A 12,117-nucleotide genomic window follows, 5' to 3' on the forward strand; every position below is an offset into this window, starting at 1 on the left:
CTTACATTACGGACGACTATGCTAAGTCTGTATCTACTTGCGGATCGAGCTCTCGTTTTCTTGCACTTTCTCGAAGGAAACACGCCCAAAGACGAACATCAAGTGCGACATTTATAAGAAGATTCAAGTCTCTTTAAAATTGTGATTCATGCATATTTTATTTATTATTTCAACGCTTCTTCATCCGTATGCGCGAATATGTTAAGCTTATGAAAATAATTTATGAAATAAGCAATTTTCATAAATAATAATTCATAAAAAGGCAATCAGACATCGACATATTTCTCTCTCTCTCTCTCTCTCTCTCTCTCTCTCTCTCTCTCTCTCTCTCTCTCTCATGACAACGAAGAAAAAAAATTAAATTTAAGCGATTAAATTTAAGCGATTTAATTGATGAATTTTCTCGAATAGGTGGATTGGTAGAGCTATTTTTTTCCAACACGGATAAAGTGCTAACCGATTCGATGCGAGTTGTACCCTCGGTCTTGCCATTTCGGGCGAAAAGGTCGATACGTGCGTGAGGGGCACCATTCACCATGTGGTCATAGCACGACATACAAAAACGTGGGGGCGTTGTGACAGGACCTTGTAGCGGCCCACACGCAGAAACGTATTCGAAGATTTTACGAAAAGCGATTTTAAACGAAAGAATACCAGCATTTCGATCCTCCGTCGAATGAGAAATATGAAATCAATGATACGATTGGTCACTCCAAGTCAAGAAACTTTTCATCGTGGAACTTTCTGTAGTCTTGCATATTTCCTGTTCTAGCAAACGCGTGTTTCCTTTATTTCTTATTATTTTTTCTCAATTCTTGAAACTATTGTAAAATTTGAAACGAAATATTATTACACTTGAATATTAATCGGGATATTATAATATTAATATTAATATTTTCCGATTATGTACTATTTATTATCTCTTATCGCGGAGATAGTATCTGAGTCACAATAATCGAATTGTTCGAGCGAGTAAAGTAATCCTTTTCTTGCTTTCTTTCTACCGCGGCATTTGATACTACCAGCAGTTGTTTTATCATATCTCCACACCGCGGAACAAAATGACTTAGCCAGCTGAAATTTTTATTTGACACGCGTCTTACGCCACCTGAACAGGCAACTGTGATACGCCAGGATTCAATTCATATTGCATTCTTTGTGAAGTGTGCGCGACACTTTTTCCATTATTTTACTTTCTAAACTTTAATTGTTATTGTCTCACGTTAATTTTCTACGCTTCAGTATGATTTCTCAACGAGTAAAAACATTTCAACAAGTGTATGCACTGTGCGAGATAGCAGTATCATTTTAAAGTAACACTTATTTATAACTTTTTATTTTCAGTGCTTAAAGATGTACCAATATGCAAAATAAGAAAACACATTTTGTAATATATATATATGGCCTTTACCAAGAAGCATTATCAGGAAAATGCGATTTTATCGAAATTTTTATCGAAATGTAACTAATTGATAAACACATATTAATTTAATTGGAATTTTATTTAAAACTCTATGTGGCTTAATTTAGCGATTTCGCGTAGGAGTCGCGAAATAGGAATTAATCTTTCTACAAACTCGTCTGAATAAAAACTTTCACAAAGCCGCTTATTATTTATGCCAACTATAAAACGACGCTGAGATTCGGGTCTTCCTTCTTCGTCGCAACAGCCATTTCTTTCTTCCTTTCGCTTTTTTCCATCTCTTCGGCGGAGAATCGTGAGTGGATTCGCGCGACTGGAAATTCATCGAGCAATTAGAGGCGAAAAGCAGAACTTAATTGTACGCATTCGCGGCACTAGGACCCGTTAAACAGCCGGCATGTTACTTGGAAACAGTTCATCCTCTCCGGTTATGGATAAACCGGCCCTTCTACGTCGTCGCCAGAATCGTAAAATTGCAAGCCGGCATTTCGCGATGTCCACAATCGGAACATGAAATGGAATGCAACTTTTCAATTCGAAGACCATCTGTTCGGTCTTCTCCAGAAAAGGAATTCTCGAATACAAATGCGCTCTCGAATTCGACCGATAAGCGATCCTTTGAAAATGAAAGAATGATAAAAACTTTCTCTCTCTCTCTCTCTCTCGCTCTTTTTTTGTTAAATTGAAAATAAAAAAAAAGATAAAATATCGGCGACTCTCTCTCCCTTTTCAAAGAATATTTTAAATTTTATAAAACGTTACCGTTGAGGATCTTTCTTTATCTAGAGTTTTAAAATTCTTATAAAAATTTCACGAGAAGAATGAGAGAGGGTGAGCGATCGTGGCTATTAACGTTCACCTCGATCGACCGCGCGATTTCTCGCGAAACGCCACGCGATACTGGAAGCCCGCGATAAATTAATTACGCGATAAATTAATTCCGAACCTCGGAAAATTAATCGTCTCGAGAGCCGCGATAATTATTACGGCATGATGCGCTGAGATTTTATTGTCAGATCGGTGAACTCCCATCAGGATGATTTCGATATCGATATCGCCGCGCGTTCACGCAATCGCGCGACGATTTAATGAATTACTCGACGAGGACGCGTCGCGAGCAATTGATCAAGATATCATATCGTGTCGTTGTTGCACGTCCTCTCTCTCTCTCCGACGCACGAAACGAGAGACATGATATATGAAGGCACGGGCCGATTGTCTGGCTTTGCAGTGTGACGCAAGAGTGAAAGCCCGCTTATGGGACACGCGTGATTAATAATGCGCGTTCGCGTTTCGCGAATTGGATACGAGGCGAAGAAACGTGCTCGATCGAGAGTCATCGGGCTGCATCGACTCGCCGCGATAGCTTTTAATCGCCATAAACGCGCTGCCCGCCGCGCGATATAAATTATTCCGCGATAGCTAATCATCGATGCGCGCGAGCAACGATTCAGCTAATTTAGCGATTATTCACGCTGCAACGGAGAGCGGTGATATTTCGCTCGTTGCAATGCCGTGGTCTTTCATTGTCTTCGATAGGACGGAAAGATCGTAGCGTGCCGTTTACATGGAAATATAATAGATGAGTGCATCGGTGAATGACCGAACCACTGAATCTATTATCTTTGCGATCGTAAAAAATAATAATGAAATATTTTCAAAGAGAACTACGAATGTAACTCAATTCTTTGTTATTATGTCATTAATGATTAAAAGCTGCCGTTTGGTCTTCCGTATATATATATTACTTATTTCTTCGATTTGTATATTAAAATATTGTTTTCTTGCATGTTGGAATGTATAAAAAGAAATATAGGACGAGGCACGCAGCGATTTGAGTAAAATTTTATGCACTCAGAGGTCAAGAAGCGATTAGACGCGCACGGACGATTCAATTGTGCGTTTCGCCGAAGAAAATATCTTTTTTTTCTTTGTGTCATGAAATATCAGCATTTATTCGGCGGTGATTCACGATCCCTGGCTGATCCCGGGCTGATTCCTCTCTTTTAACAATGGAGCGTTCGTTAACTTTTCGTAGAATCTTTACAGATACCAATTTTTTATAATAATTTTATATTGAAAAATTTTTTTAACAATATCAAAAGTTTATAATATCATAATAATTTTACTGACAGTTGAAAGTTGCCTGTCATATCCGAATTATAACCGCTACTTTACATTTATATTATACAGGTAATTAAATTAATTACCTTATAATTTTATTCTAAATATCACCGAGGGTTAAAATGTTCTTGCTTATAACAGCTTCAACTTTCCATTTCTGGCATATCACAATCTACGCCAGTGCCGATTTCATTAAGTCTCTCGTAATATTTCTGTAAGATAAGGGAAAAACGATATACGTATATATATCGTACGGCGTGAGGACGTTTCTTTTCTTCTCAGCTCATCGTCTTTACCAATTTTCTCTCTGTCAGCGATTTTGTCGCCTGACTGTCCTCGATGCGAACGTAAATACGCGCTACGTAACGTTCTCCACGGGATATTATTCTTTTTTTTTATTCAGCCAGTCCCATTAAGGGAACTCGCTAAGGTCTCATTAAGCTGCGGGACCACAGCCGACGAGGATAGCGGCGCCTTTAACGCCGACGACATTCTCGAAGTTCCTGCAAGAGTATCCGCAACGTCCACCTCCGCCTAGATATTCCGAGTTTTATGCGCGAGCTACGTTTTCTACGCGCAGCGCGCACGAGAAGAATCGTTATGCGGCACACTCGAATGTTCAAAGCTCTTGATTCATCGGCCGCAGGCTAAACGTCGAGTTAAACTGTTAATGTCTTGGCTTGATTTCTCGGAATTCGCTGATCCTCGGCGTAACTCCTCCCTGGGAATCTGTTAATTTCTTAACTTGATACTTAGCTAGTCGCGCCACAAATGAGAATCCACCTGAGGAAAGTTTTAATGAAGCGTAATCCGGATGATCCACTTGCGAGGCCTAGTATCGGTGTACAACGAGACTTTATGTATCTTTTTTTTTTTTTCTATATTTTCGCATTTAGCTCCTTTCACATTTGAAGTATGCCATTAATTTCCGCGCGAACGCTCGGCTACACCTTGAAAGTGAAACGATGCTTCCGCTCTCGTTCTGTCTCCGTCAAAAAAAAAGCAAAATAACGTGATTGACTTCCTGCGATAGCGACGTTGACGAACACGCTTCTGTCATTAGGCCCAATTTAGTAGCGAGTTTTTGCCTCAATTAATTCTTTTCGCTGTAATTTCGCATTAAGCCGTTGATGTTCCGAAGCTCTCAACTCTTAAGGGAATTCGAATTTCCTTTTAATTAGCGAACCTTTTTCTTGGAAACGCAAATTCTACTTCAAATTCTACTACAAGTTTCCTATCGATTCCACAGGCTTTATCGATCGCTCCACGAGAGGCTAATGAACTCAATGAGGTCGAGCTTACGTGCTTGACATATCTCGCGGTTGCCCAAAGTATCGATGGATCAACGGGAGAATCGAATCGTACTCACCTGAGGGAGGACCACAGGACCGTGAATAGGAGGCGAAGGAGTCGGCGGCGGTGTGAAGGAGGACGAAAAGAGAGGGGGGGGGGGAGGCGCGGTAGAGACGGGGTAGAGAGGGTACAGCGAGGAAGGGGACGGCCCGCGGACGGCTGGAAGCGAGGGGGGTCACAACAGGATAGAAGGGTAGGGGCGGGTGAGCGGGAGGAACACGCTCTCCCTCCGGTGCACACTCTCGTGGTGACTCCGACCGGCAAAGTGCTCGCGTTCGTGAAAGTCCACAGACGACTTTCAGGGTCGTCTGCTGCGCGCGTTCGTCGTCGTCATCGTCGTTCCATCCTGAAGCCGGCTGGCGGCTTTTCGCCGAGGAGCCACCTCGAGAGGAGAGGAGACCGCCGTTTTCTCTCGCACTCCCGCGAGTTTCGGCAAGGCGCGAGGGTCCGCGCGAGGATCTATTGAAGATCGTCTTTCGTTCCTCTCCTGAGAGAGCATCGGAGGTGGAAGAAAGAAAGAGAGAGAGAGAGATAGACAAAGAGAATTCCCGGACGCGAGACGTTTACGGCTCGGTGACCGTGAGATTCGGAAGGTGTGTCCTTGCGTGGGGAATACAAAGGATTCGGTGAGGTACTCATCACAACGACAGCGAAGATTCAGTCGCGTTCACGTGTTGTGTTTATTTATCCCGATGTGACGCTCCGATTTAATACTTCTGAAGACTGTGAAGGAATCTAGACGTTTTGGATAAAGAAATGGTTCACGCTTGTGAAGAATTTGTGCGGCTAATTGATTCAGTCATTGGTTGATCATTTTATTTGCCAGGAGTAAATCTGTTAGTGATATATTTTTGTATCATATATTTCGAACTCATACATAGCTTAAACTCATGTCAAAGCGTATTAAATCGTCGACTAATTCGTTTCTGTTGAGGATTGTTTGTCTAGATGTGAGATACTCGCGGTGAAAATCAGATGTATTTTAAGGTGGCATGACATTTTGTATCGTCAACGAGCAGTGTTTCTGATGCTGATCCCAGAAATCTTAGTGAACCTAAGAAGTTTCAGTGTTCGCGCACTGACGTTGAATTGCAAATACAAGTGCACGGTGGATGACGAAGGATCAGGGATCGATCGGCATTGACAGTAGCCGTTGGGCTGGTTCGATATACGCGAATAATAATAGGTTTGCGCTCGTACACTTAACCGTGCATGTCTCAGGGCGCCTACGTTCCTCTTTCAAACCTGGAGATATCGCGAAGAAATAACGGTATAACATTCGTCAAAGGAAGAAAGTTACGCATTTTGACAAAAAAAGAATTATCTAAAATTCTTTTCGCTGAATTTTTCTAGCGATTTCTATTAATCGCTACGTTCCGATCTATATCAGAAATCACATTTACCACACATACACACACACACACACACACACACACACACACACACACACACATATACAGCAATATCAGTGAAGTACAACAATTCCCATCTTCAAAATTCCGTTCCTCGCGAAGATGACGTCCCGCCTGCGCGGCCCTTCGGCGGTGAAGGACACGCCGAGGGCCGCCTCGTTCACCAAGGATCATTTCCATCGAAGCGAGCCGGAAGTGCTCTCCAGCCAGTCGTGCAAGAACGGCGGGCGCAGCAATCGTTATCATTTCGGTATGTCAAAGCAGCACGACAACAAGGCAGAACGGAATGGACAGGAGTATAATAAGAACCTTGCAGAATCGAAAGAAAACAGTGTCGATCTGTCGTACAAGAAGAGCAGAGAACACTTCGGTTCTTGGGACGTCGTCAAGGACGTCGTTCAGGATGATACGAGAAAATCAAGAAGGCAGGATCTTGAGGACACGCAATTGACGAATGGAAAATTTAAAAGTGAACCGGTGAGTGCAAAGCTGAATAAATCGCCGGAATACCGAGACGAAGGATACGTCGGATCCTTGCCGAGGGAAGGCCGACAAAGAGGCGAATCTGTCGAACGAGAGCTCAATGGTTCTCATAAATCGAAGATAAAAGAATCGTGGGAGGATGAAACGGAGTCGAGGACTCGAGGGAGGACATCTAAGATTAACAAGAGCAATAATAGTAACAACGACTCTACGCAATCCGTCGACGAAAGGGATATACTGCTTAAAGAGATCGAAAATTTAGCTATCGATGGCAGTCAATCGCCAGATCGTAGAATCCAGGCGATGATCGAGCGATTAAAATCGCGAGAAGAGAGCAAGTTACGATTCAGAAGAGAACAGAGATCGGCGAGTTCTGAAAAGGAAGCGCACGTCACGACGAAAAGCGATGGCAGGAATGACCCACGATCGCCGATCATCGATCATCTGTTCGATAATCTGTCTAACGATCGAGGTAGGAAAATGAAGGATGATCGCGAGTCCAAGTTGCGCGGAAAACCCGATCGAGAAGAGGATGCTGACCGACGCGAGCGATCCACTGATCGAAGATCGAAAAGCATCGAGAGGCAGAACGAAGCTCGCGAGCCTCGAAGAGACGACAGTTTCCGAAAAATGAGCGATGCCTACAACGCCGAGAAAAATTACAGAAGATCGATAGAAGACGAAGAAGCTCAATCGTCATCGAGAGATAATTTGAAGAGGAGGAGTTATACTTATGAAGGTTTGCCGGAAGATTTTGACGTAAGGATACAGAGATACGACAGGGCTCTCGTCGAACCTAGAAGAGATCTGGATAGAAGTTCGCCCAGACGAAGTTCGCCTAGAAGTTCACCTAGACGGAATTTGTCCAGAGAACTCAGTTTGGACAGAAAGGAATCTCTGAGGGAGTACGATCGAGAACCGATAACCAAGAAAAATTCCTTCAAAGCTGAATCCAAGAGAGCGACCAGCAAGGATCGCGGTGAGTCGAATCTGATCAGAAAGACATCGTTGAAGGATCGGGATAACGACGCGTACAAGAAGCACATTTCGAAAAATCAATATGATACTTCAATCAGATATTTTGGCAAGGATCAAGAAGATCTACCTTGTAAGGATTCCTTTAAAGACTTAAACACGGATGTAAATAGAAAGGGTTTTTTCAAGGTACGAGATAGTGAGTTCGACAGAACTTTCCTAAAAGATCAGCACGACGACGTGGAAAAAAAAGTCTCATCCATGGAACACGCAGGTGGCGTCAGCAGGATTGTCTTGAAAAATTTCGATGACGAATCGAACAGAAATAACTTTAAGAATATAAACGAGGATTCTGGGAAGAAGAATTCGTTTAGAGAAAAGAATGTCGAGTTCGGCGGGATTTCCTACAAGGATCGTGAGAGTAATTCAGAGAGGAGGAAAAACAGCTTCAAAGATGATGACAAAGAATTCGGGCGAACATTGTATCACGATTATGAGAATAACATCGATAGGAAAACTGCGAACGATCGATATATCGAGTTTGGTAAAGTATCTTTTAAGACGCAAGACGATGAGCTACGCGTTTCGAGTCCTTTCAAGGAAGAGGATAACGAGACGATAGTCAGAACGAGTTCCTTCAAGGAGCACGACAGTTTTCCGAGGAGACGTGCGTCCTTGCGAAGTAGAGATCGCGAAGTATTCGAGAAGAAATCAGACAGACATTCGAAAGCGTTGACGCCACCGAAGAAAGATGAGGCAGAGAATAATGCCAAGGAGTCGAAGAATTTTTGTGCCAAGTCTTGGTACGAAAGCAATCGAATATTCTCCGCCAAATATCTGCGGGATCACAGTAAGCTGCGGAGTACTCAAGAAGGACGTCTCGACGCTGACGTTTCGCCCGAGCGCGGATTCCTGGTCCTGCAAGATATGCGAGGCGATACGGTCACGGAGACATCCGCGAACGATCTTGAGGAAAATCGATTCGAGACGCGCGGCAGGATCGACTCCGGTGACAAGGATTCGTCGCGATTTTCCTCGACTCGCGATCGCAACGGCGCCACGATCATCAGAATACGATCGTCGGAGGATTCTGGCGGCGTGACGGAGAGGCGCCGTCGGCGCCGTCCCGCGCAGGAAATATGCGCGGTTAGACGCAAGAAATACGAGGACGATGATGAAGACAGCGACGAGGACGAAGAGGAGGATCGCTGGCGAAGGACTCGAAGGGACGGCGGAATCCTGCCGGGAAGAGGCGGTGGCGGCGGCGGCGACGCCGGCGGCGACGCGACGCCCTCGAGAACGGTCTGGAACTACCGCGAAGGGGTATGGCACTTTCATGAGTCAATTGCTTTCGATCGTTCCTTTATGGTTCAGAGACGCGAGGCGATTTTCATAAATCGCTGGAGGAGATGAAAAAGACGATAATCTTGGTTGGGGAATGGTAAATGGCGTTGATTCGAGGCGTTTATCGAGGATAAGTCCCGAGGGAGAGAAAGCCCAGCTTTTCCATTCTTTCGACCCTTCCGCCGCCATTCGCAGGAACGATCGGCTTTATAGTCAAGGCGATTGTGTCAATTCTCCGCCGTCCCTGGAATTCGACTTAAGCAAATTTGTTCCAAATTCGGATTCCAAATTCGTGAAATGCGAATTCGTGAAATTGTGCTGTCGCGTGTGGTCGAAAACGCGAGAGTCATAATTCCGTCCTCGTTTTGCGTATCGCAATGCACCAGTGAACGGTCGTTTAAGGAATAATTCAATCCTTTCGCTAAACAGGATTATTATTTATAGTCGGCATATATTATGACTTAGCCATTGAATATAAAATTTAATCCTTCTAATGTCATTAGCTTCGTGTATGATATACATATTATTTGAAATTAATAATGAAATATATTCCTATAATTTACAGCAAAAAGCCACTGGAAAATTTTCGATTAAATATTAAAAGGAATTAGCTAATGATTCTTCAAAATAAAATGTTATTGGCGTATTTAATATTCACTTATATGATACAAAAATATAAAAATATGCAATTAAACATTATCCTAAATAAATAAATTATAGAAATTATTTAATACTATATATTATATATATTATTATTAATTTAATAACTAATAAGCATAATTATGGATTATTATCTCAATTATCATTTAATGCTTGGATATTATGAAAGTAAGTGTACAAGTATTATTAACTAAAGTAACATAGAGAGAAGGATTTAGCCTACATTTATAACTATAATTATTGGGAATTACAATATATTATACTCTCTTTTTTAAAAAACATAATATCTTGTATATGATTATCATAAAAATAAGCATAAATTCAATGGTCATTTATTGGTGCATTTCGAAGCGAAGTCTTCTCGGGAAGGAAATTCGAAAAGTTTGAATAATTTATATAATATTAAATAAGGAGATGTATATTAGACTGGTTCGACTTGTCGCGGTCGGTGCGTACTTCGTGCGCTTGTTTATCGGCGATTTTCCGCGATCGTTGGCGAACGAGAAGCGGCATTGTTATCTCTTGCACGTCGAGTACGAGCGACTGAATCACCATGGAAACCCTTGCGTAATATCGCACGGCCTCGTGCACTAAAATTGCAATTTGCCTGGAATTTCGCGATGGCCGTTTTACGATCGAGAGAGCGCGATATCTTAAAATTAAGTGGTTATATCGGAGAGATGATAAATTTCGTAACTTGCGTAAATATGAACGCAACAGCAAATTGTGTGTGTAGCGGGATTTTATTAAAATTGTCCTGAATAATCGGTCTCATCAATTTTATTCTCCAACCCTCGACACACGTTACATTTCACTGAACCATCTTTCATTAAAATCATCTTCCTTCTCTAAATACAAATACACAATATATTACATTAAGTTTATTTATACTTTTTATATGTTTTAATACTCGTCTGCTCTTGCAAATTACATTTAATTCGCTTTTTTACTTATTCTTGCATTTTAATCGCTCTTATTCTTATTTTTTTTCTTTTTTGATCGCATGTATTTATGCAACTTGCAAGCAAGTATTTTTTACAATTAAATAATATAGGATCAACGCAATTTTATTAATGTTCGAGTGGCACGTTAGTTTCTTAACAAACTTCGTAAGCGTTTCAAATCTATCCAGAACAAGCAATTTATAATCTCCATTTATCATCCACGCCTGTTTACGTCCACAGGGTGCACAAATTACACTTCGCCGCGGTTCAATCCGATTAAGTGAAAGCTAAATACCGGTAGCTCGACCGCTACCATTGCTAATCCTTTAAATGGTAATGATGCAATGTCTCGCTGCAACCTTACTCATTAAAAATTTTCGTAAAATCAATTTCACCGCATCATGTCATTAGAGTGCCTTTGAGTCATTTTCTATAACTTCGATAAGTATAAAATCAAATAATTAATTAATTAGGAAAAAAATGTAAATAAAAACGTTTAATAAATTTAAAAAAGTCAGAAAAGATTTTTTGCTATCATATAATTTGCATGCAGATGTAAAATTAATAAAAAAGTAAGAGTTTATTATTCATTCAAAATTTATTTCGAGTTTTTTTTTTTTAAGGAGAAATATTTTTATTTTTGCATCCCGTACAAAGAATAGTTAAATGTTTAATAAATAACGTCGGAAGAAATAGTTTCTACTTCGAATTTCGTGCAGCTGTAACTGACTCAAGTTGAAGTTTTTTGAAGTGAACGACTCGATTATGTAATTTGATTTCGCATTTTGCATCATGAGGTAAACCAAACGATTTTCTAACGGTGAGAATTACTTATCAATTTGTCGTCGGGTTTGCCGTGCGCACAGGTTTTCAACGCGAGGACTTTCGCAATCGCCTTGTCTATATTGGCTAACGCGTCATGCAAATGTCAGCGAACCGCCCACGAGCTGAATGGCCAGTATCGCGCGTAGGACACGTCGTTATGGATAACATCTCTCCTTAAACGGATCGCCGCGTTAAAAACGCGGCTTTTGTCCGCGGGACAATCGAGTGATCGGTTCGTTAAGAGGGTAGGTATGAGGTTGACCCGTTATATTCTAATCAATCTCCTAAATATAAATTTAATGCAGAAATTAATTACTCGCCGAACGGAAACGCAATAGCTTTCCACTTTTACCCATATTTCATGCGCATATTAAATATCTTATATTACACAAGGAATAATCAAATACAGATAGAGTTTAATAAAATTTAAGTTTTAATTTTTGATGAATTACATTCCATTATTATAGTATGTATATTTCTTTAAATTTAAGATTTTCTTGAACCATATATTATTAAATTTTGTTATTCGAAATAAAACATATGCTTTCCAGGATACATAATATGTAGAATAAAA

At 41.2% G+C, this 12,117-nt stretch overlaps 1 protein-coding gene across 1 annotated transcript in view; it reads left to right on the forward strand.

Annotated features, from left to right (window-relative positions):
• Nucleotides 1–6,399: 6,399 nt before the first annotated feature.
• The window catches only part of LOC105425344 (Limpet), an 84,561-nt gene continuing 78,843 nt past the window's right edge, over nucleotides 6,400–12,117 (forward strand). The window contains exon 1 of the mRNA XM_011636079.3: nucleotides 6,400–9,093. Coding sequence (XP_011634381.2) covers nucleotides 6,415–9,093 — 2,679 coding nt within the window. The 5' untranslated portion in view covers nucleotides 6,400–6,414. The remainder of the gene's footprint in view (nucleotides 9,094–12,117) is intronic.

The sequence above is a fragment of the Pogonomyrmex barbatus genome, unplaced genomic scaffold, assembly GCF_055798465.1.
Source record: "Pogonomyrmex barbatus isolate J1 unplaced genomic scaffold, ASM5579846v1 scaffold1, whole genome shotgun sequence".
NCBI lineage: Eukaryota > Metazoa > Arthropoda > Insecta > Hymenoptera > Formicidae > Pogonomyrmex > Pogonomyrmex barbatus.